The sequence below is a fragment of the Saccostrea echinata genome, unplaced genomic scaffold (assembly GCF_033153115.1).
Source record: "Saccostrea echinata isolate AGI-Se365-2 ecotype Australia unplaced genomic scaffold, CSIRO_AGI_Sech_v1 ptg000064l, whole genome shotgun sequence".
Classification (NCBI taxonomy): Eukaryota; Metazoa; Mollusca; class Bivalvia; order Ostreida; family Ostreidae; genus Saccostrea; species Saccostrea echinata.
The window spans coordinates 4,540,670-4,567,009 of record NW_026889813.1 but is presented as its reverse complement, the minus strand read 5'-3'; the positions used below and the strand labels follow the sequence as shown (position 1 = coordinate 4,567,009).

Genomic DNA, 26,340 nt, shown 5'->3' with positions numbered 1-26,340 from the left:
AAAACAATGTAGTGGTTATTGTTTTATGTTTTATTAGGCTGAGCAATTAAATTTGACTGTTAATATTATCAAATTGGGAACACCTTAAATACTTTTTTTTCATTTATACAAAATTTTACTCACAAAAATGTGAATGGGATTGGGCAGCAGGCAAAGCCCATTTTAGCCCTCTCCCTACAACAAGGTCAAGGTAAACACACACTATACAGGTAATACTAATTAAACAAACATTGTAGAAAAAGAAACAAAAAAAGGAGGAAAAAATACAATAAAGTACCGGTTTTGGAAATATTGACAAAAGTTACATAAGTTGCATGATAGTGTTCAAATTAAACGTTTTGTTGCTGCTAAGTAAGCATGCACTGCTTCAAATATTTGAATATTAATACTGAGTCCATGATCAGGACTACCATATAATAATAAATCAAGTTCAGAAATAATCTGATCACAATCAATAAAATTTTGGATTTTTAGGAAAAGTACATATCGGGGAGATGTATATTTTATAATGGTACTAAGCATTTTCAACAGAATCAAATCAGTATTCAAACAAATATTTCTGATAAACATTGGTTATATAAGTCTGCCATCAAATTACTTGCATTATTTCTTAACTGACAATTATAATTATACTTTCTTATTCAAAAATGAAAAAGTTCATTACCTTTTTTACAAAAATAAGAATTTAAAAGACTTTTGAATAAAGATATTCCAGAAGCATTTCTAATAGTCAGGCAAGTTATTCCACTGTTTAACTGTTGATGGAAGGAAACTTTCCATGTATAATGTAGTTCTAATGTGAGGAATTTTGAATTCTGCATCATTAGTTCTACATAAGGTTATAGGAGTGATATGATGGGCGATAAGGTTCAGTCAAGTCATACAAATATTGAGGTGAATAGCCATTTATAATTTTATAAAATCGTATCAATTTATGAATCTTCCTCCTTGTTTGTAAATAATTTTTGGTGGCTCGGTACCTTTTTTGAAAAACCCAGTGTCCATTTTGCCGTGACAGTTCTATAGTTTACAATATGAAATGATGGCTTCAGAAATTCAATTGTACACCATGTGAAATGAAGTACTATATGAACCATGACGGCTGTGTACATCCATTATATGGGTTATATTGAAATTGTACCAAAACTGGTAGGAGGAATAGCATTTTGGAAAAAAAAATTGTTAATTAACAGACAAACATGAAAATCAAAAGTCATTCACAATTTTTTTCATCTTCAACAACTCGTGTAATATGTTTTATTTAAATTGGACTGAAACTGTGATGAAGAGTGGTTTTATAAATAAAATAAACTCAATTTCACAAAAAATCTTTTTTTAACCAATGCAACATTGCTCGTTGAAATAAAAAAAAAAACAATTTGTATAATCATGCTTCATTGCATAGATAGTATGTTATTTAATTATCAATATCAGTACCAGCGAAACTGTAGGAGGAGTAGGAGGAGTAGCTTTACGAGAGAAATTCAAAAAATGTTCTACTAAATATTTTTTTAATTTGTAATTGTTGTACCAAAGTCCGTCGAAACACATGGGTTTGTTTCCAGAGTTAAAGATTTTTTTTAAAAATCATATATCAACTACTAAAACAGTTATGGAAGTTGGTATATGATGGCTAAATATTTTTTACTGTCCGGAAGCAAGCCCCTGTTTTGTTACATCAGTAATTAAGGAGGGACTCTTGTCTGGTGTCTGACTCAATGAAATATTCAAATTCTATTTGTTTATATATGTCTTCTCGTTCGCCGAGTCTCGTCAAACCTAAGACGTAAACGTTCCTTCTCTGCACTAGAAGTGAAAGTCACGGATCTTTCAGATGAGACTTTAAAACTGAGGTCCCGTGTCACGGTAGGCGTTGGTACGATAAAGAACCCTCACTGCTCAATGGCCCTAAGTGCCGAGTATAGGTCCAGATTTGAAGCCCTTCACCGGCATATGGTGACGTCTCTATATAAGTGAAAAATTCTTGAATGGGACGTTAAACAACATACAATCAATCAATCAAGCATATATATGTCTCATATAGATGTAAGGAATTTAAAAGATTTTTTTTTCTTTTAATTTCTTCTTTATAATTGTAAAACTTTGAAAAGAAATGGAAAACTGAGTTTGAAATCTATGGAGGAGGCTTTTTTTTGGTGGAACTGTGGCGTATGAAAATATCTCCATTTAAACAAATTAAACTAACTATGAAACATTGAATTTAGTATATATCTTTAAACACTCAAAGACTTAAAGGAATTTTCTGAAGTAACTGAAATTAATAACCATAGATTTAAGCTTTAAATTATATCAAAAATAAATATAATTTTCTAAACAAACTACAAACTTGTTAGCTTTTGAATTCTTTCAATCTAGGAACACATTTGAGCAAAAAATTAGTAAAAAGTGTTTTCTCTCTCTCTCTAAACAGTCAAAGTTTTTGTCTCTGTATCAGTATGTACATGTATCCTTAAATGACTACTTTAACATATGTGAAAATAAGAAAAAATTAAATAAACACGAGGCATTTGAAAATCACTAATATTCCCTAAAAATTTAAGAAAAATAGAGGAAATACGGATTAACCAATATCTATTTTAGTTAAATTATGTATATTAATTTGGTAGTATCATCTGATAGACCCTATATATTGTGAAATCGTTTCATGCAAGAAGAAAACAATCCTTCCAAATAGAAGTAGGCACTATAAGCTTGGCAACAGAAATATTTTATTCTTAAGGTCAAGGAAAAAGCTAATGACCTTGACCTGAGCAAGCTAAAATAAAATGGTCAAATTTAATCTTATTCATAATTGACACCATTACCTAACGATATGATCTTGAATCTTTGAAAATTTCGTTAATTTTTAAATACAATAGATATGACAAGAATCCCTCCTTAAAGTTTTACTGATGTAGGATTAGCATTTATGAAAAATTGTTTGCAACTTTTTGCAACTTCCCTTACTTATGCAGCAATATACCTCAATCACCTGAATACGGGGTTTATATCTCTCAGTTGATTCGATACGCAAGAGCATGCTGTACGTATGAACAATTTCTAAAACGAGGTAAGTTATTGACAATTAAACAAGTTGATGAAACAAGAATATCAGCAATCTCGTTTAAAGTCGTCATTTCTTAAGTTCTATGGTCGATACAATGACCTTGTCATCAAATACAATTTATCATTAAGTCAAATTCTGACTGACATTTTTCATAGTAATTGTTAGGCCATTATTTACACACTGGAATGCCGACGGATTTTCCGTTATTTTCCGATCATGACAAGGAGCACACGGCGGGTGTGACCGGTCGGCAGGGGATGTTCACTCTTCCATAGCACCTGATCCCACCTCTGATGTTTTAGAGGTCGGTGTTTGCTCTGCTCCAAATTTGTATTGTTTAACGGACTTTTGAGCTTGAATACTGTTCGTTATCACCATATATTTCATTGCACAAACCCTCAACCACAGTGGCGTATATTCCACAGAGGCAAAAAGGCTTATATATTACAGTCCCTGAAACGTTCTACTTTCCCACTTCAACGGTGAGCGAACGTTGAACGAACGCAGAACGAACGGTGAGCGAACGCAGAGCGAACGGTGAGTGAACGATGTGTGAAAGCTGAACGCAACTTGGTGAACGGTAGGTGAACGCTGAACGGTGAGTGAACGAAGAACGCGATCGGAGCGCGAACGCGAGCGCAAAGTGAACGGTGAACGAACGGTGAACGCAAGATGAACGATTTATTCGGAATGCCTCTGATCTTTTCCATGCATTTTATCTAATCAATTGTATTCTTATGTCAGGCGCAAAATAAATAAATAAATAAATTAATTAATTAATAAATATTCAAAAATTGTCCTAAGAAAGATGAAATATGAACATTAGGTAAAACTATTAATTAAGTTTCTTGCAATTATTTTCTGCACATATGTATGATGTTTAAATTCAGCTGTTTAATCACATTTTTATCGCTGTAAAACATTGTCATTGTTACCGAACGCTTTAGTTTAAAAGGTAAAATTATTCTAGTTGTAAAATAAATATGCTTATTCTTATTTGATATATAAAACCATTACAAATAATGATTTTCGAAGAGGACATTACTGACTTATAGAATGAATTACAACGGTTGTATCAACCATACATGTATTTCCGTGTCAAGGCCATTCCGTGTAAAATAATGAGAAAAAAATTTAATATATTTTGCCACGGTCTGTGGACGTATTGCATGTATACACTCGTATTTTAAAATATTAATGCAATAATTTATTTATGTGTCTTTTCATTTTTTATGATGATTTATTAAGCAGACTTCTACACGTATCTGTAGACAATTCCCCGTGATTATACTCGGACAAGATGATACAAAAAAAAAAGCATTCATATTATTTGTTATAGATTAAAATTTCAGAACTTGATATTTAAGTTATACGTGTCATAGTTTTGATTTAACGAACAAATGAGAAAGAGAGAGCGAGAGCGAGAGAGATTCCGTTTAAGCCCCCCCCCCCCCTTTCCACAAATGCATGTATATGTACATATACCTGTATAAACAAAAATTCTTAATTTTTATTTAAATAAAAAAAGGCAGTGAAAGTAACCTTTTTAATTAACAAATTCATTTTGTTTCACCATCATAATCGGTTTTTATTTTCCTGCTTCAAGTTCACACGAAGTCCACATCAGTGATTCATTTTGGTGTGCGTCCTGCATAAATTACGCATAAATTTTGCTCAGGACGCATTATTTCAATAAATGTGCATCCCAATGGACGCATTTAATTTATAAAATGAAAGGTATAATTTTAAATTATTTCGGTATAATCTGCTTCAAAACTTGGCCGATTGCATCATATCCACGTGCTAAGCGATATGCATGAGCGATTTTAACAGGTATAAGGTTGTCAACAACAAGTCAGATTTCACACTTCACTGTTAAATTGCATTTAACAATGAAACAATTATCAGAAATAGAAAGTTCAATTTTGTCTGCTGAAGCGTTTCTGAAGCGTATACTATACATTTGTATTTTAGCTGTAACCTGAATCATTTCAATTTCTTCTGTAGAAGCTAATAAGTATTTTATCATTCTTATTTCAGGCTATTTTTCTTTTTTTTTTTTTTAAGAAAACTTTCTTTACTTCATTTAATAGAACAACTGGTCTGCTTCTGTGCATTTTATGACAGAATTGTATATATCAAAATACAAATTATGTGTGAAATCGTAAGTACGATTTAAAAATAGAACCAAGGTGCACAGTTGACAATATATTATTTACATGCCACAAAATCATTTATTCTTACTTCCAAATTGATAGTAATTATAGAATAAACAGATAAACCACTCACAGCTTCAATAAAACAACTGCACTTTCGAACAAAACCCTTTTCTATTTCACCAGAATTTCCTCTGCAGTATCTAATATACAGTACCATTGAGTACCCTTGGATCTGGATGCATTGATTTTGGCATGGGACTCATTCTTGTTAGTAAAAGGGGTCCTTTGGACTCATGATATCCATTTTCAAAATGAATCACTGCCACATGCTTGTCCTGTCATTCAAAATCATTCGACACTGTGCAGGTGTGAAAGTCTCGTCACACCAAAGGCGAAGTGCTACACAGTGGTATTTCCAAGAAGTTTTAACATTTTTTATCATTTCTAGATCTGATTCCAGCTTTTCAAATAAATAAATAAAATACATTGGGTTTAAACACTTGGAATGAATTTGAAACATACTCCCTGGCCAATTTAAAATACCACCGTTGGCACATGTATATTTTGAACTACTATTGTTTAATGACTTTTTTAGATGCATGTTTGTTTTGAGACTGAAATTTTTGTGCTACAAAACGCATTAACTTCTTTTTAAATATTAATTAAAATATACTGGAAATGCTGACTAAGTAACCGACTTAGGTGGGAAAAAAAGGGGAGGGGGTTTCTTAAGCATATCGAATGAATATAAAGTTATTGTGAAAGGATTTTTTTCTGTCTAACATACTTTATTTATGAATTGTAGTGAATTACATTTGAATAAATATTTTTTAACCACACTATCAGTTTAATTTGCTCCAAAGATATTTAATTAACTGGATATCTGCAGTACTATTTATAATTCTCAGAACTAGTTCTAATAATGTATTTCTATAGTAATTAAAAATAAAACGTGTTAGTTATAAATACTTTCGTAATTTTGCTGCAATTGGTTAATTACTTGACATGGATTATTATCTCTCCATTAAAGATTTGTCGTCTTTAACATACATGTAACAACAAAATATTGCAGTGCTTGAAGTACCCGTATATTGCCTGTATTTACAGGTAAATTTAATATATCAGCATCGTTCTACATAGGTACTTACTTAAAACAACATTTATTTTCCTGATTAATTTAATAAATAGCCTAACAGCTAAGTTAGAATAATAATAAAACATATTGTAGATAATTTTTTTCCATGAAATAATGATCCTTTAAACACGATATGGTAATTAATAAATTCAAAACCTTTACAAATTCTGTAAATCCTTACTTACAAAAAAATATAAGTCCTTAATTTCACTTGGGAGTTCCGAAAGACATTGAAGACTGAACGATAAGTGAACGCTGAACGCAAGGTGAAAGCAAAGTGAACGAACGGAGAGCGAACGGTGAACGCTTTGTGAACGGTGAACGCGAGCACACGGTGAACGCAGAACGCAAAACTGTGAGCGGAGAGCGAACGGTGAACGCACGGTGAACGAACGGTGAACGCACGCTGAACGAACGGTGAACGAACGGTGAGCGAACGGAAAAATGGGAAAGTAGAACGTTTCAGGGACTGTATTTAATATTTATACTGCAGTATGGTTGAAAAAGGGGAAAATGACCAGAACACGAGACAATTATTTTGTTTGATATTAAATGGGAAAAAATGTTCTTAGCAAATTGCATTTTACTTATTCAACAATGATATACAAAATTTCTTTGGTCAAATGACATGCATGGATGTCTTTCAACTTCACAGAAAATTTCTATTCTATAGCGCAATTATTTAGACCAGAATACACATGTGTAAAAACGTAATAAAAATAGCAAACCAAAATAAAAAAAATTTTCATTTTCATTACATAAAATTGCACCATTCTGGTTTATTTCCGTATTTTTTTTCGTGGGTACTCATGAGCAGTGAACCTTCTTATACTGACACTTCGCGCCTGTTGAAGTCTTCGACTTCACATTAGCCTAGGAATATGCCACTGCCCCCCCCCCCCCCCCCCCCTTACAATCACCCACAACCACCCTCAAACACACACAAACGGACACCTTACGATCGTATACTTTGAGCAGTAAAAACTATACATCTTCGCAAGCCAAGGGTTTTCGGTCCGCTTAAGAGTTTGTGAAGAGCGAAGCGGACCGAAAATCCTTGGCTTGCGAGAATAAAGCGCAGTTTTTTCCGGAAAGCCATATGCTGTTCACGGTTTTATCCCTCCTCTTTATGAGAATATTGTTTACTTCCGTTTAATGTTAGGAGGGAAAATTGATTGCATAAAATGAAGATAGTAACTTTGTTAATGATATTAGTTAATGTATCCATGAAAAGCTAATCATATTTGAAGTGTAGAAATTTCCATTATGTCTAGACGGTATGTATTTATTCACTTTATCGAAACCATGCTCGGTTGAGTATTTTTGGATCTGATGTCGTGTGCTGCTTGCATCAGGTTGGGCACAGTTCCTCTGTTACGCTAAAAGGGAATTGTTCCTCTTTTCAGTAATAAAAACATTACTATATAGGGGAATTTTTTATTTTTTTTCCCTCTATTCTCGTGTTTGCTTTGAGTAAAATATCGTTTTATCAAAATTATTGATATATACATGGGGGTACATTAAATCACAATAATATATCACATTGTCATTATTTCAAATACTGGAAGTTAACGACTAACACTAAGTACATTGTACATAGTTATTTACATGCACTAGGACACCAACATACTGTTACAGTAAAATAAAGCCCCAATGCTGATAATGAGCTCAGAGTCTTCTACGAAACTGTCACAAAAACAACGGACAACTTACTATTATACTGACCAAAGGAATGTTAATAACCTCATAAATTGATGAAAACAGATTTAATGTTTGCCATGGTCAACAATGCTCACCTGAGGGCCAGATCACAATGGTTCTACAGATAAGGAATTTAAAAAGATGTTTCCCCTCTTTATTCACATGAAATTTTTTATCCAAATTGTGGCCCCACCCTTTGTCCCTATCCTACATCATGTCATAACTTAAATCCACTTAACACTGAGAGGAAATAATATCAATATGACTAATAATGCCTTCCCTATATGTTCCAATGTAAAGATTTGATCCCCTATTGTAGCCCTATCCCTTTATGACGAAAAATCTAATCATAATTTTGTCTGCAGCACTAAAGGACTGAAATTTTTGTCAGCGAGGTTGGTTTAATAAAGTTTAAACACATTACATTGTATTTTTCATGCTCTTTTATTAAATAAGCAGATTTCTAGCATTTACTATGAAAATATGATGAAAAGAAGTGCGAACGATAGCATTGTTCTCCCGCCTACCCTCAAGTCAATTTTCAAAAGTTAACACATTTGAATGATTTTTCATATCTATATAGATATTTATATGAATTTTCATAGAACATTACTTCTTTGGGAAAACAAAGAGAGATAATTCTATAATTTTGGTAAAGCTTGTGCTTTTCACTATAGAAATCAACGGAAAACGGAAAATATTTTTAAAACATCTTCCCCCCCCCCCCCCCCCCCCCCGTGAAGCAAAAATTCCTTTTTACGGGTAATATGGACTGTCATTTCACAAATTCATACCAAAGCTTTTTGTGTTTCACGGGGGGGGGAACATATGTACATATGTTTACAGACAAAAAACTACAAAAATGTTTATTTTTTCACCAATTTCAAATGGGTTTACAGCTAAAGCATTGTATTTTATTAATAATATATGTTTAATTTTATATGAGTAAAACATAAGAAAAGATTTAAGGAACATTTAGTCATATCCAAGAATATTTTAAAATGTGGAGATGCTTTAAAGCCCGATTTCAATGAAAAATATCGTCTACCCCCCTTATTTAAAGAGCTGGAATTAGGGGTAATTAACTATTTAACACTGGAATTAAAATTATCAGTCAATTACAATTGAACTGTTCTTTGCACTCAACAAAGATTTTACGGCCAAATTGCCATTAGTATTGAATTAAATGGGTGTAAAACAGTGTTCCAGCTAGGATCTGAAAATGGAGGGGTGCAAGAGAAGGGCACTTTTTCGCAACCTACCATTTGTCACGAGCTTTGTTACATAGGCGTATCTTTTAATATTAATGAATTCCCTCAAATATTAATTTATTTAACCTTATTGATTTTAAGATATATAGAAAAGAATTTTAAAAATCCTCTGAGAATAAATATTACTTTCTTTCTCTTTTTTAATCATTTTCTCTTCTTATTTCCTATTTTCAATAATAGCACTATAATTCTTATTATAAACTAGCTAGTGTCTCTCATTATTCAGTGCAGTACCTGTTGATGTTCATGTGCTGATTGAGTCTGTTTTTGGCAAATGTATAAAATAGATACAGTATTTGTAGGTCATCAGTAACATATTAGTATTAAACTTACAATTTAAAGCTAATATCATTTTTGCTTGTTTTATCATATTGGTCATGTTGGTGGCAGATGATTAATTAAATTAAGATTTTAAACTTCTGCAACGAAATGGAATACAGTTACATATCTGTAAATGTATAAAATACCTTCCAGAGTGTCAAAAATTATAATGAAGGAGAAAATAATTGTTTCTGTTAATTGAATATTTATACTTGTTTCTGTACTATTTAAATTTTAAATTCCTTCTTTTTTTTTCAGAAAAACGTTAACGATTTCAATAGAAGTGAAGGGTGAAGGTCAATGTTAATGCTACTTTCACTTCGTGATTTATTTTTAGAACCTATAATACAAGACCCTTGTTTTATATTAATTAAAACAGATAGCTTGGACATTCTCAAACTATTTCAGCTTTTAACCCCTATTCAGACTGTCAAGTGATCAAAGTAATTACCTAATCACCTGTAATTGAAAGTAAGCACCTGTATAGTACATAGGTACCCTAATGCGAGTTTCATTGCGTAATCGTCCATGGCAGGAGGTGTGAATTGCTGATTGTCCTTAGGTAATTTGCTTTGGAACACATTAATTATTTTAATGAGGGAAAAGGACAGTCAGAATGATACGGGGAACTAACAAGGGACACAGGGGCGCCTGTGGAAGGCAGAGGGGCGCACTGATTTGAGGGCGGGGCGCGGCGCCCCTCCATTTCACCCTAGCTGGAACACTGTAAAATGTAGGCGGGAATCGAGAGTTAGCGTGCGTAGTTCTTCCCTTAAAGTGTACAGTAATGTTTTTTATTACTGAAAAGAGGAACAATTCCCTTTTAGTGTAACAGTTACAGAAGAAGGGAATTGTGCCCAACCTGTGCATGCCTAATGCTAGTCACCAACATAATGGATCCTTGATTAAACTGTTGTCATACTCAGATCCAGTACAATCAGTTGATACTACTGTAGCTTTATAGCTATTTTAATTGAAGTTTTCACAGTTTTGCATTTATTTAAAATAGAAAAAAAAAATTGCAAGTATATGACCACTAATATTTATACTAGGAGTTTTAAAAAAGCAACCAAGAGCAAAGATAGTTTAAGCATTGCAGCTTTTTATGACTTTAAAGTAAAAGATGTATTTCCATTGTTTGAGTATCTGTACAGTCACCATCTTGTGTACGGTGAGGCATGGATAAGTATGATTACTTCACACTGTGCTCATTTATAACCAGTCAAATAACTTTTTAACCAGAACTGGTCTTCATTGTTATTTCATTCAAGAAGTAACTTTGGTCACAAATTAAATGTTGTATAAATTAAGCCCCAAAACTTTTAGAACTTTGATTGCAATATTGCACTGAAGGAGACACGTCTTAAAAAGTTTTTTTTTTTTTCATGAATTGTCTTCAGATCAGTTCAAAGTTGAAAACTATCACTGCATCAAAGTGCAATTTTTTGCACATTATGAAAAAATGCCCTTTTAAGAAATAAGTATGATTTAGTAGCTAAATTAAGCTACTTTGAGTAGCTAAATAAAGCTATATACATAATTCAAGCTATGTAGCTAAGTGTAAATTGTTCTAGACCTGATATTTAAATGCTATGCTCTGTGTTTTAGGGGCAAAAAGAGGGTTGATTACTCTCACTTTGGAATGCTGGATGAAGATGATGGTAAGAATTTGAAGACTGTATTTTACAGATATCATAAAGGAAAACCAGTTGTTCATTCAACTTGTATAAAAGACTTCCCTGATAATGTTATAGTAAATGGCATTATGCATTATGTATTTTTGTCTTTGAAGAAGTATTTCTTATAGATAATATTTAAGTAACTATAGTGAAAGTCATATTGTAATATTACAAATAGTTATTTTACAATATATGTAAGTGTCCAAAGGTAGTGTAAGTTTAAATTTGTTGAAATTGTGGCCCCTGAGGATAGGGTGGGGCTACAATAGGGGATCATATCTTTACACTGGAATATATAGGGAAGGTATTATTAGTCTATTGATATTGTTTCCTCTCAGTGTTATGTGGATTTAAGTTATGACATGATGTTGTAAGGATAGGGACAAAGGGTAGGGCCACAATTTGGATAAAAAATTTCATGTGAATAAATAGGGGAAACATCTTTTTAAAATCTTTATCTGTAGAACCAGTGTGATCTGGCCCTCGGTGAGCTTTGTGGACCGTGTTATAATTTTGTTGTGAACAGTTTACATTAAAATCTGTTTTCATCAATGTATGAGGTTTATAAAATTCCTTTGGTGAATATAATATTTAGTTGTCTGTTTATGTGGCAGTTTCCTAGAAGACTGAGCTCATGTAACAGCATTGGTGTTTTATAATATTTTAACAGTATGCTGGTTTCTTGATGAATTTTAACTACGTACAATAGTGTTAGTAGTTAACTTCCGGTATTGGTATTTGAAAAGAAAATTTTGACAATGTGATATATTATTGTGATTTAATGCACCTCCATCTATAAAACAATATTTTGATAAAAATACTTCAACATGTATTTATTATTCAGATGATTTTGCTGAATTTACTCCCCCTGCATCAAAAAAGATCAAGACATCCTCTTCAAAATCCGAGGGAAAACCCAAAGACAAAAGTTCAAGTAAAAATGAGAAAAACAAGAACAGTAGAACAGAGAGAAAATCCTTGAATCGGTTTGTACATTATTAAATTATTATTTTTTTTTTAATATCCTTGATTTTTAGAATGTTGCTCTGTTTAGTTCCCTATCAAGTATAGATTTTTATTTCCTCATGTCTGTTATTTTTATTTATTTTATTTGCATGTTTCTTTGTATAAACTTTGAGGATGTTCTGATATTTAAAAGAATTCACCAAGAACTGTATATAGATTTATTCTAAATTTGGTTGACCTGTGGCTCTTTTAACATTTTGTTAACATATTTAATCTTTATTTCATAATAATATGCAATACAGACATTGTAAAAAAAAAAACAGGATTTGAAAAGAAAGTTGTAACAACTAACATTCTTAAATCTGTTTCCTAAAGTATACTTGCAGTTATAATACATGTACACTACAGTTAAATTTTATTATCTGGCACTAAATTGGACCAATAAAATTTTTGAGAGGTCAAAGGTTTGAGTTATGAAGGCTAAAAAATGTAAAGAAAAAGAATGTGGTAGAGACTCCCAACTTGCTTTGACATATCCATTGTATTTGAGATATTAGTGACCAAGATATTGAAGTTCAACTGTATATACATTTTCCACTGTTGTATAACAGTATATAAAGTTTTAATTAAAAAAAAATAAGATTGAAATGATTGAGGTATCATAAGTATGATCAGAAGATTTTATACAGTATAAGAAAATGTTGAACAATTTGGCCTTTTATACAAACAACACATAAAATGAGCCATGAAAACAGAGAAACTCAATTAAGATTATCTATTAATACATTTGGGGGGGGGGGGGGCAAATTAATAAGTAAAAAAAAAGTTGACAATCTTAAGTGTTCTTATTTTTTTTATCAGGCCAAAACCAGATGATGAACTTTTTGAAAATGAACTTCAAATGGCACTAGAAATGTCCATGAGTGAATCACAGGAAGTGAAAGAAGAGAGCCCCCTGGTGGACAGTAACAAAGAAAATAAAGCTCAGACAGAGATGGAATCTGTAAAGCATGGAAAGGAAGAAGATTCCTCTAATCTTGTCAGTGTGGAGAATGAAGTGAAGGGAGATAGCAAACCACATAAACCAGGTCAGATGTAAAGACATACATGTACCCATACAATACCCAATATGCCTTTTTAATATGACATTTCACATGAAATTCCAATGAACTTCATATGATAAGTTCAAGTTGATTTCATTTAAATCTTTTCATGTGAAATTCAGCTGAAGGAATTCTGTTTATAGTCATCTTGAGCTCACATAAAATTTTCAGACGAAATTTGCGTATATCATCTTGATTGTTCTTTGAAATATGATAGCAATTTACTACCTGTATGTCATTCCTCCTAAACTTAAAAGTTATAAGTATCATGTAAGAGGCATAATCACTATACTATATTCACACAGTTCTTGACCATGGACATTGAATATTTATGAAGTGAAGTTTCATTTGTGCCCTCCATGTCAGATCAAGATTGTATTGAGTTTGACAGTGTCAAGGCAGTGTGTTTATCATATAATTGTCTTCTTTTCAAATTATGTGTTTCAAATTTTTATTTTATTGTTTTTTTTCTCTCCAATAGTTGTAGCCAAAACAAGTGATGATGAGATAGAGGTAATAGCCACAGATATTACAGAAAACATTAAACCCAGGAGAGCGCCAGCTCCTAAAAAATCAAAACAGCAGGAAGGTAGGGAAAGGCTGCACATGACATATATGTAGGAAACATTTGATATCTGATATAGAAGTTAATTTTTTTTTATCTGCATGTATTGAATTTGATTTTTTTTGGGGGGGGGGGGGGTTCACAATAGGGATCTGTTTTGTTTTTCAATGGAAACATCATTATACGACGGGCATTTCAAAAGTTCTGGCAACTGGTATATAAAATTTTACCTACGTTACGGATTAAAATGACTCTGATACCACTGTAATGCTTAGGCAAATATGCATTAGTAGTGACGTCATTTTACATTCAAAGTGATGTATAGGTCTGCTAAAATGACGTCATAATTAGGTATACTCTGTATACTGGGCGTAAAAATGACTGATAAGGAGAACAATTCATATCGAGCAATAGCAAGAAGGGTAGTTCAATTTAAAGAGGGTAGAAAATCAATTGAAGATGACCCCCGTTCGGGGCGTCCAGTTTGTGCATATGGCGAAAAAGAAATTGTCGCTGTTCAAAATACGATAGCTGATGATGCTAGATATACAGTTGAGGAAATAGCAGACTTAACTAGCATTAATTTGTCAGCAGTTTTTCGTATTTTAAAGGAAAACTTAAAAGCTTAGGAAAGTCTGTGCTAGATGGGTGCCGCATCTTCTCTCGGAAGAGCAAAAGCGCATCCGGGTAGAAATGGCTTCACAATTACTAACAATTTATGAAGATTGTGACCAAAGGCGAATAAATGAGATTGTAACTGGTGATGAAACATGGATATATTTTTTTGAACTGGAAACTAATCTCAATAATAAAGTTTGGATCGGTGAAAATGATACAAGGCCTCAAATTGCATGCAGAAACCGGTCTGTCCGGAGAGTAATATATGCCTTATTTTTTTATTCTAAAGGCCCTGTTGCTCAAGTTCTGGTTCCAGAACACAGCAGTGTTACTGGTCAATTTTATGGCGGAGAATTTCTTGTCTCAGGTTGTAGAGCACTATAAAACGACCCAACCATCAATCAGTACTAGAGGAATAAAGCTCCTCCATGACAACGCACCTGCCCATAGATCAGGGGTAGTAACCAAATATTTAAAGGAAAATGGTATTGCTGTTTTACCACATCCACCCTACAGTCCTGACCTAGCTCCATGCGATTTTTGGCTGAATGCCGTTATCAAAAAAGCCCTCCGAGGATGGCGATTTGAAAGTCGTCATGCAGTTGGAAGTGCCGTATTCCAGTGTATGAAGCGTATACCGAAAGAGGACTATAGGGCAGCATTTTCCACGTGGATTTCAAGACTGAAAAAGTGTGTCCAGGTCAACGGAGACTATTTTGAGGGATTGATATAATTTAATTTATGATAATGACGCTCATTAATTTACCGCACACCAGTTGCCAGAACTTTTAAAATGCCCCTCATAGTTGAAAATGTAGCTTATTTTATAACACCGAGGTCATTCTTAAATCAAGAGGTCAAACAGCACAAGTCACTGTTTGAAGTTTCCACTCTTGTGGGGAACTTAGTACGTACAAATCTTTTTTATTCACCAGAGATGTAACATATTTGTACTCAAATATCTTATAAGGGATTAAATAGTGTGAATGAGAAAGAATGTGCAAAATTATATGTTATATATAAATGTACAATGAAGTGCATATATATTCCTGAGTTCTATTGAAATAATTATAAAGGAAAAATATTATTTGTAGTCGATATGAATATTTCTTCCAGAGAGTGATTTTGAAGATGATATGGATGATGTTTCCAGTGAAGATGATGATGATGATGATGATGATTATATTGGAGAAGATAGTGATTTTGATGACTGTAAAAAGAAATCAAAGTCTAAAGCAAAGACAAAACAACCAAAAAAGTCAGCAGCACCTGCAAAAGTGAAAGCAGCACCAGTTTCAAAAGTGAAAGTAGCACCAGGAAAGGCTACTAAGCCAAGTGGTAAAAACACACAACTTTTTATACTTGTTTTTTTTTTAGCTTTACTGGTCAGAGACCAGAAGAGCTTATGCGATAGTAAGGTGTCCATCTTCTGTCCGTCTGTCTGTAAACAATTTTTCAAAATGCTACTCCTCCTACAGTTTTGGTCTGATTTCAATATAACTTGGCACACGAGTAGACTACACTAAGATACATAATTTAGTGCATCGATTTTTGATTTCGATGAACGGTGTTGCCATGGTTACTAAAAATTGAAATTTCTGTGAAATTCCTTCAAAACACTACTCCTCCAACAGTTTTCGTTTTATTTCAATATAACTTGGCACAGAAGTAGATTACATTAAGGTGGTATGGGATACCAAACGAAACTTCTCCTACATATTTATGTACCCAAATTAGAAGGATTTGAAATACCCCCACCTTTCAGTATATTAAAGTGTAATTTTAATAATTTTTTTATTATTTTAATGAGAAATACAAAAACGATTTTTTTTCTTGCATAATTCTTTTTTCATAAGCTTAATATTATAGGCAGGCGTTTGCTAATATAAAATGTTTATAAAAACAAAAATGACAAGAAATATGTCTTAGTATTTTTTTAATTTTCAACAAAAAATAAGCGTAAAAAACTGGGAAAACTTTATTTCTTGAAAACAGACGGATAACATTTCATGAAAGTCTACAATAAGAATGTATCTTAATATGTTAGCAAAGTGAAATAAAGAAATTGAAAATATATATATAAATGGAAAATATAAAATGCATTTAAAATTTTTTGAATTAAAAGATCCGAGCGGAAGAGTTATCCTTCTTTATTTTCCAAGGGTTGAAAAAACCTGGGTGCTATTCTAGAAATGATGAGCATTTTTTCCCAACCATAAAAAAATCGCACTTTGTAGTTTTCAACTTTGAGCGGTTTTGAAAACAATGCATGGACAATCGCTTTCCAGGAGGTGTCTTGTTCAGAGCAATTGCATTCATCTGAACGTTTTGGGACTATATACAATAGCTAGCTGATTTGTGACCAAACAGTTACTTCTTGAATTAAATAACAAAAAAGTCCAGCTCTGGTTAACGTGATAATTGATTGGTGATAATTTAGCACAATGTGAAGTTATCGCACTTATCCATGCCTCACCGCACACAAGGTGCTGTACAGCTACTCAAACAATTGAAATACAGCTTTTGCTTAAAAGTGTTCAAAAGCAGCAATGTTGAAACTACCTTTTACAGGGGTTTGCTTTTTTAAATGTCCGTTGTACAATTATAAGTAAATTTATATACTTGCGATTTTTTTGTCTGTTTTTACTTAAAATGCCGACTTGTGAGAACTTGCATTGAAATAGGCTTCAGATTGTTCTTTTCAACGGTGTATCTACAAATTTTGACCCGATAATAAGCACTCATGCAAATCAAAACAATACTTCAAACGGAAATACGTCATAACGTGGAGGTATCCCATACTACCTTAAGGTTCATAATTCTATTTATTGTTGCAAGTTGCAAAGTTTCAAATCCAAGTGCTACTTTTCCTTTGTTGTACGTACAGACCAGTAGAGCTACAGTCTCATCAGACTTCTGGTTTGTTGTTGTTGTTTTTTTTTTTGCACTATACATGTATGAGCATTAAAATATAAAGCCCCTATCTGGCACAGTTCTCAAGATATAAGGTGTGAGAAATGGACACATGGATGCCAGAAAATGAAACTTTATATTTAAAATCTTTGCATTTCCTTTCTTACCTATTGCTAAAATAAAGTGTACTCAATCAATTTTTATTGAATCTCTATAAATTATTTAATTTAAACACTTTCTGAATATTAGTGCCGAAATCGACCGTGAAGACGCCCACTCTGAAGACGTCTAGTACAGCTAAACCTTCAGTTACCAGGCCTAGCCCTGTAAATAGACCACCCCTGACCAGTCCCTCACCAAGATGGAACCCTCCAGGTATAGCTGTCATAACTTTATTCATTTTAATTTTTTTTTTTAGTGTAGAAACAAACATGTTTTTTACAAAGTAAAAGCAAACACATACACCCTCACATACAAATAATTGTGCATGGAAGAATGGAAGAGGGATGAAATTTAAATCTTACCAATACCCTTTACAATCAGAAATTTTCATCTGTATTCGTTTTTATCTATAACATACCAAAGACTGGTGCATAAGCTTTGAAGGAGATGAAACCAAAGTTACAAAGCTAATGGGTTACAATTTTTGGAAACAATTATTTCTTTTTGTGTTTACATGCACTAGGATGAAGTAATTAATCAATTTAAATAATCCTTCTGTATTCTTCTCCTAGGTCCTGCAGGAAACAAGAAAAGTGATGCATCCTCTATATGTTCTCCAACATCAGGCTTAAGACTCGGGCTGTCACGGAATATGAAACTCAAACCACTGCATCCTAATCTTCAAGTTCAACACTGATAAAGTGAATCAGTTTTTCCAGAATTTTCTTACAGAAGATTTAGAACCTGTGAATAATTGAAATGTGCATGATAGATCAACACATATTGGTCCAGTAGATTCTACACACAATTCACACACGTAGTTTTATTTGTGCATGAATTTTTCATCAGAACGCTGTGTAAGGGGATACTTTTGCAATAAGTATTCATCACAATCCTTAAAACACTTGGCTTGATAAGTCTTACCAAATGCCAACCACAAGAATGAAGTTCTACATGTATATCTGATTCACACACATGATTTGACTGGCATGTTTATGTGCAAAGCCTTATTTAAATTAAGTAATTGTTTTTCTCTCCTATGTAACATCTCTGATCAAATTCCTCCAATAATTTATTGGTGCCTCAAAGAAAACAGCAGCTTTTTCTTTACACACTTTTAGTGCAAAACTACAATTCTAAATATACATTTATATGAAAAATTGGTCCCTAAAATACATGTTTTAATGATTTCCTAAACATTGTACTGATACATGTGAACTGTTGTGGTGGAACAAAATTAATTAACACTTCATTATTTTTAATATTCATTTTAATATATATGTACATGTATAAAGTAAAAATAGTATTTGTGAAAATACTGTCAACAAATTTTCCATGTTTACCATCATTGCCATGTTCTGTCTTGTACCACTAATAAAAGGCTGAGAGGAGTTGATATCATGGATCATGTGGTATTTTGACTTGTAATCGAGGATAGCATTTTATTCACAAAGTTGACGTGGTTGTTTTAATTTTTTCTGAGATTTTAAATCTGACATTTTTGTTATAACTTTTTCATCCTGGAAGCAGATATTATCATTAAAACCCATTTCTTACTTGAAATTATGAAGTATATGTACATGTATATGTTTGGTATTATTCAAGCTACTGTTTATTTTACATAGCATTTGACAATATAACAAGAAGAAAACAGCTGTCTTTGGATTGTAATCGAAAAACTTTTCGGGAAAAGAATTTTTAAATATTCAAAATTATTTATTTTCTGAATAAATGATATTCTACAAAAGTCAGTTTTGTATATGACTTATTTTTCCATCTTTTTGGAATGTCTGTAGTATTTCATTCAAAATTTCGTATTGAGATCGAATTTGAATCTCTCTCATCATGTTTTGTAGGGGTTCACCACCATTCATAAATTCTCTGATTTGATTGGTACTGTAATGAATTCTGTGATCAGTTACTCTGTCTTGAGGAATATTGTAAGTCCGAATTTTCTCTGATCTTGATGAGGTTCCTACTTGAATTTTGCGAGACCTTTGACTTTCCATCAATTGTTTGTCAAATTCCACTTGGTAAAGTCTGCAGAAAAAAAGAAATATTTATGACGTGATCTTCAAAGTTGTACAATGAACATGTATACTGAACAGCTAGAACTGTTGGTGAATACAGTCAAACCTCGTTATCTCGAACTCGATGGGACCGAGGAAAAACTCGAGGATTTGAGATATCAGGGGTAAAATACCTAAAGAGTAAGTGGTTGGGACTTCTAAATCACTTCAACCATTCACGGTAGCTCAGTTGGTAGAGCCCTCGCTCCGTGATCGGGAGGTCGTGAGTTCAAATCTCTGGCGCGACCATAAAAAAAATAGGTAGAATTGTTCCTTTGCCATGCGCTCGGCACTTTGAAGTGAAAGTTGCAGGTCCTTCAGATGAGACCTTAAAAACCGAGGCCCCTTGTCACAGCAGGCGTTGGCACGATAAAGATCCCTCACTGCTCAATGGCCCTGAGCGCCGAGTAAAGGTCAAAATTTGAAGCCCTTCACCGGTATATGGTGACGTCTCTATATGAGTGAAAAATTCTCGAATGGGACATTAAACAACATACAATCAATCCATATAAGTCACTTCGACATGTCCATGGTATTTGAGATATCAGTGTTCGAGATACTGAAGAACAACTGTAGATGTAAACAGTATTGCTAAAACTAAGAGATATTGTATATATTACCTTTCTTGTAATAATTTCATACAGATGACTTTATTCTTATGCTGTGACCTTTCAGATTGGCTCTCAGCTTTTATTCCTGGAAAATAGAAATTAAATTAATAGTAAATATTCTAGTTAATAGTTCTATTCTAGTTAATATTCTACCAAGTCATGAGTAGTATCAGAAATTTCACAGATTTTTCATTTTGATTTATAAGTGTATCTTGCTGTGTTTGATCATATAGATGTTTCAATAATTGCAGCTTCTTCAGCAAACTCAAACAAGATTTTGAATGTATTCAAGTGCACTAAGAGTAAAAGAAATCAATAAAAAAATGGATGGTCTTAATTAAGCCATGTGCAATTCACAGTCTTGCATGCTTTTCCAATCTTGGACAGAGTTTTAGGAAATTTTATATCTCTTTAAGATCTGGTTAACAGACAATACTTTTGATAATCCTTCATACTTTCCACTGTTGAATAGAATAAGAAGTGTTCAAAAGATAAAGAGCTGTTGGGGTATATAGCATGATTTACATGTTGGTTTGTGTCATTATGACTGCACTGTCTGTCTGGAGTAGGATTTACATGTTGGTTTGTGTGTCAGTATGACTGCACTGTCTGTCTGGAGTAGGATTTACCTGTTGGTTTGTGTCAGTATGACTGTACTGTCTGTCTGGAGTAGGATTTACATGTTGGTTTTTTGTCAGTCTGACTGTACTGTCTGTCTTGAGCAGGATTTACCTGTTGGTTTGTGGGTCAGTCTGACTGCACTGTCCGTCTTGTTGACATGCTGACCCCCAGCACCACCAGCTCTGAATGTCTCCATTTTGATGTCCTGTGGATCAATGATGATGTTCACCTGTTAAAAGTCGATGCTTTTCAATTAATATTAAAGTACATGTATTGTTATTACATATCAAAAATTTATTTAGTTTTATGTGCTACATGTACAGTTGTATTGACTTACTGCATGAAGATGGGTAGAAATGTACTGTGTAGTTGCAAGAATTGTTCTCAATGACCGCTTTCAATAAATGTAGCCCTCAAAGGCCTGAAGTTTAGGCCATCCATATTTTTAAGTTATACACTGCCATTTTTGGTGACAAGACAATTTATTGAGAATTTAATGTAGATTTTTGTAAAAAAAATATTTCAGGTATGCAATGGTTAGCTTTGGGTGGCACTTCAAAAGTCTCTAAAGACAAGTTTCAAATGAAGTGTGAGAAAAGTTTTGTAAGTGCCAAAGGTTAAAATGATTTTGAAGAACATGTACTACCTCTTCTGGTTGAGGCATAATGGATACTGCTATAGTACTGGTGTGGATTCTTCCACTGGATTCTGTCTTTGGAACTCTTTGTACTCGATGGACACCCCCCTCGTATTTCATTGCTTCATAGATATTCTCCCCTGATAGATGAACAGTTGCTCTTCGCAGACAATCTGAGTTAATTGAACAAAGATGATACATGTAGTGTTTAGTCTAAAATTCTCCATATTATTAAAAAATTACTTTAATATTTGAATTTTTTATTCCAAAAATTACGAGTACATTTACAAAATTTTATTGGAAACATTAGAATACAGGGCTTTTATGTTATTCATACCTTTTTCTTCTGTAGTAAAATCTGTTGCAGTAAAATCCCAAACATTGTTGATAGCCAAATTTCTGTACATGAAATAAACTTCATTAGCAAATAGCATAGATTCCTTGCCTCCCACTGCACAGTGTATCTCCATGACGATATCATTGTAATGGGGACTTGGTGGAAGAAGGAGTTCAACTATCTGCAACAAAAAAACATAGGTAAACAAAGATTACAGAGCTCACCTCAACCAATGTTATTTCTGAGTGAGGCAAAGTCTCACACCAAACAAATGTTCTGGTAGTGTGCATCCAATTCCCTAAATACAACAATTATGCAAGTTTGGTCTGGGTAGGATTTTTATTTACTTGGGAATGAACTTGCATTCTACGTACTTCTTCAACTGTTCATCGCAATCACTCGTGACTTTTAAACGAATTGAATTAGTTTATGATAATATGATACTGTAAACAACTAAACATGAATTAGCAGACAAGAAACAGTGCGAGAGACACCAAAATTCAAATAACTCTTAGATAAGTATGTTAACAGTATCTAGAAGTCTACACTAGAATGATTGAACATTTAATGAAATTCAGTTATACAGAAAATGTAGATCAGATGCATTTGCCATTCCTTGCATATACATCGTATTGCATAATCTCTCTTGACTTTGTGGAAGTGTGTTATTTAAAAAAAAATGATAAACCTGCTCTATTAAATCTGATGCTCTGTTTTGACACTCTGTTTCCTCTTGTTCTGCCAAAGTTCTCATCTCAGACTCCTCAGTACTTAATCCTAGAAAATGTCAACAATCAAATTATATATCTATATATATATATATATATATATATATATATATATATATATATATATATATATATATATATATATATATATATATGAAAGAGATCTCAAAATCTTAAAATTAAATTTAGAATTAATAAAATAATACATGCACAGTGGAAATTCAAAATTCCAATCGACTCACCAGCAAGAAAACTCGTTAATCTCTAACTCTGTAGCAAAATATGCTTTTTGGATTTTATGCTTGATATCTTAATAACTATGCTTTATAGAAATCCCCTACATACTTTTCATAAGAGATTAAAGAGTTTGAACATATGAAAATAATCAAAGAACATAATCAAAGATTACCAAGCTCACCTCGACAAATGTCATCTGTAAGTAAGGCAAATTTCACACCAATTTCTTTAGTGTGCATCCCAAGATCAATATCCATGAAAGTTTGGTTTAATTAGGACTTACAGTTATTTAGGAATGGACTACTCAAAAAATTTAATTTGTTCATTCTTGAGGAAAATGTAACTCAGATCCAGTATCCAAAGCAAGTCAGGTAGTGTTCATCTCTACAGATACATCATCTATGCAAGATTTATCAGAAAAGGCCATGTAGCTGCAGAGCTAATCCAAAAACATTATCCTAGTCATTCATCTGGAAAAATATAGGTCAGATCCAGCATTGGAAGCAAGTCTGGTAGAGTGCATTCCTAAATGCACGCATCATCCGTACAAGGTTGGTCCAGGTAGGGCTTATAGTTACATGGGAGTGGACCTGCTCTAAAAACTTTTACCAGGTCACTCATCTGGAAAATGTAGGTCAGATCCAGCATCCGAAGCAAGACTGGTAGTGTATATCCACAGATGCATCATCCATGCAAGTTTGCTCCAGGTATTGCTTACAGTTACTTGGGAATGGACTAGCTCCTAAAACTTAAAACTGGGATGTTAACGCCAATGCCAGTAGTGTAGCATAAGCTCATCTCGACTTCATTGAGGTGACTTAAAAAGAGGGCTTAGAACCTAGCTGTCTCCATCTTTACAGGTGCATAATTAAGAGTACAAGGTTTTCACCTTTCCTATGATTAAATTATTATACTCCTATCCATTCCCTGCAAACAAAGTTAGGGGGTATATAGAAATCACCTATCTGTAATGTTTGGAATGTTGGAAGCTCATTCTAGAATAAATCCTGAGAATGTGACATGACTTGAATCGAAGTCATTCTCGCAAGTCCAAGGTCACTTATAAAAAGGATATAAGTGATCCAAGGTCATTTGGTCAATTTCAAAGTCACTTTTAGTTAAATAGAGAAACATTGGAATCTCATACTTTGCACAGATTGCTTATGACCTGATGGCGGGTCTTGACCTTGATCAAAGGCAATTCCAACAAATTCAAGGTCACTGGCAGAAAGCGTGTAAAAATTTGTTTAGTTTATTATTCTCTAACGAAGATATTTATGATCTAAGGGTATGCCATGATCTTGACCCAAGGTCATTTGGGCAAGTTCAAAGTCACTGGTAGAAAAAGTGCAAAATTTTGTGTCAGGTCCATAACTTTGTAGTGGAGAAACATTGGAACTATACTTCACACAAATATTAATACCTATGTCCCTAAGGTGTGTCATGATCTTAAAATGATTAAAGAATTTACCAAGTTCAATGTTGCTGGTTGATAGAGTAAAAGGATGATTGCACTTAAAGCAATATGAGCTGCATTTTTGAGAATTTTCTTTTCCTATTAAAATGTGTTATTATGATAAACATGATAAATTTGTATATATTTTAAACCTTTTTGATCAATTAGACAGAAATAAATTATCAAATTGCTTCAGAATAAAGGATTCTGTACAATCAAATAAATAGGGTTATTTTAGAAATCAATATTGTACAGGATGACAATAATGTAATTTTGCTTCAATCAAAGATTATAAATAGTTCTTCCATCGCAAATATGAACAACAGAAGTTTAAAAACGTTCTTTTTTCTGTCATTGAAATAGTTAATTACAATTTTGCAACAAAAATTTCTGACATCAAAGTTGCAGCTCATATTGCTTTAAGGATATTTGAAATTTTCGACAACATAAACTTTCAAAACGAGCATTTTTCTTTTAATTGCAGGAAATGACACCATCCAATCTGCAACATTTTCTTAATTACAATATATAAAAGTAGGGGTCAATACGATTTCTTGAATCTCCATAAGATAATGAGGATGCCCACTTTTTTTGCTGACTTTATACACAGTCAGCGCATGTTTGTTTATTATTCTCCTTTTAACAGTAGTTGACCATTTGCATTACTAAATAAAGTTGTGTCAAAAGGAGATTAACAGACAAACAAGGGCTCATAGTTTAAAAGAGAAAAAAACTTATTCTTCTTACATTTGCCCTCTCTGTTGTAACAAGGGTTGTGACACTGTATCACAGTCTGAAATCATTTGAACATTTAAATTTGGTTCCAAACTGACAAAATTCTAGAATAAATAAACAAAACTGAAATTAGGTGAAGATATAAAAGTAACAGAAGCGACCGAAAAAGACCAAAAATCCAGTGTTATATAAAGTGCAATCATCCTTTATGTACAGTTCATTATATCTCAAAAAAGGATAAATAATGGATGTTAATACTTCAACCAAAAATAAGGGTATGTCAAAACCTTGGCCATTGCCATTCTTGCAAGTTCAAGGTCACTGGCAGAAAAAAGTAGTACATGTACACAACTTCTCCATTGATAATCATTGGAAGTTCAAATTTCACATAATTACATATGTCTAGAAGGTGTGTCCTGATTTCACCCAAGGTCACTTTGAGAAATAATGTACTACCCAATGGGCACTTTGGAAAAAAATACAGCTTGGGGTTATAGTTTCGTGAGGACACTCAAAGTACCTATAAAAAAGTTCATCAAGGACGAGAAAAGTTGTCTTACCCGATGATAAAGACCTAAGCTCCTGAATTTCTTTAAGAATTTTCCTATATTCAGTATAGAGTACCAACAAAGCATTTGTTCTGTCGTTGGAATTTTGTCTGTCATAAGAAGAGCCATTCTCAACATTCTTAACAGATTTTTCAAGTGCCTCCAAGTACTTTTCAAACAATTCCTGTTCATATAACACTTTAGTGTCACTACTGTAAAACCTCTCACTACAGGTAAGATGTCCACATGCATGTCTATTAGGGAAATGTTTAATAACATTCAAATAGTGTCGACTACTAATCTTGACAGCTTTGAGGCTTGAATAATTTCTGCACGCATGTGTCTTTCTGAAACATTTTAAAGATTTAAAACTGTTTTGCCACATACACTTCATTGCAGATTTCTGAATCATTTCTGTTCATAAAGTTTAACGCACTGATCCTTTGAACACAGGCTGACAAGGTTATTAAAAACGTTTGCACCGAAACACTATGGGCGCAGACATATTGGTTAGCCAAAAATTTCTCTTTTTTGTGAAAACCGAAAATAAATATAGTATCAATTATTGCCTTGGATGACTTAAATGTTCCACATAAATTCAATATTTATGCATTTATTAATTTTATTGAATCAGTATCTGAACGTTCATATTATTATTATGTGCAAAAATAATAGAGGGTACTTTCGCTTTGGCAGAAATA

General features: G+C 33.0%; 2 protein-coding genes across 3 annotated transcripts; one reads left to right on the top strand and one right to left on the bottom strand.

Annotated features, from left to right (window-relative positions):
• The first annotated feature begins 7,506 nt into the window (after positions 1 to 7,506).
• LOC133175828 (RAD51-associated protein 1-like) lies at positions 7,507 to 19,056 on the top strand. The gene is made up of 8 exons (XM_061310957.1): positions 7,507 to 7,638; positions 11,263 to 11,315; positions 12,178 to 12,319; positions 13,161 to 13,387; positions 13,884 to 13,991; positions 15,702 to 15,923; positions 17,748 to 17,873; positions 18,233 to 19,056. The coding sequence occupies exons 1-8, from the start codon at positions 7,628 to 7,630 to the stop codon at positions 18,355 to 18,357; spliced, it is 1,014 nt and encodes a 337-aa protein (XP_061166941.1). The 5' UTR covers positions 7,507 to 7,627; the 3' UTR covers positions 18,358 to 19,056.
• LOC133175827 (peptide chain release factor 1-like, mitochondrial) lies at positions 18,878 to 26,089 on the bottom strand. 2 transcript variants are annotated; one of them, XM_061310954.1, is made up of 7 exons: positions 25,652 to 26,078; positions 22,624 to 22,712; positions 21,936 to 22,116; positions 21,608 to 21,771; positions 21,073 to 21,190; positions 20,350 to 20,425; positions 18,878 to 19,700 (listed from the first exon to the last, which is right to left on the bottom strand). In XM_061310954.1, the coding sequence occupies exons 1-7, from the start codon at positions 26,049 to 26,051 to the stop codon at positions 19,409 to 19,411; spliced, it is 1,320 nt and encodes a 439-aa protein (XP_061166938.1). In that variant the 5' UTR covers positions 26,052 to 26,078; the 3' UTR covers positions 18,878 to 19,408. The 2 variants fall into 2 exon arrangements, with proteins under 2 accessions (XP_061166938.1, XP_061166940.1); XM_061310956.1 differs by having other exon boundaries at positions 18,882 to 19,700; positions 26,027 to 26,089.
• Between the last annotated feature and the right edge of the window lie 251 nt (positions 26,090 to 26,340).

Coding starts and splice junctions, on each gene's coding strand:
- LOC133175828 (XM_061310957.1), top strand. Junction 11,316..12,177: donor AATGCTGGATGAAGATGATG/GTAAGAATTTGA, acceptor TTTATTATTCAG/ATGATTTTGCTGAATTTACT. Junction 13,388..13,883: donor TAGCAAACCACATAAACCAG/GTCAGATGTAAA, acceptor TCTCTCCAATAG/TTGTAGCCAAAACAAGTGAT.
- LOC133175827 (XM_061310954.1), bottom strand. CDS start 26,051: ATGATTCAGAAATCTGCAATGAAGTGTATGTGGCAAAACAGTTTTAAA. Junction 22,713..25,651: donor GCTTAGGTCTTTATCATCGG/GTAAGACAACTT, acceptor GACATTTTCTAG/GATTAAGTACTGAGGAGTCT. Junction 22,117..22,623: donor CATCAGATTTAATAGAGCAG/GTTTATCATTTT, acceptor TTTTTGTTGCAG/ATAGTTGAACTCCTTCTTCC.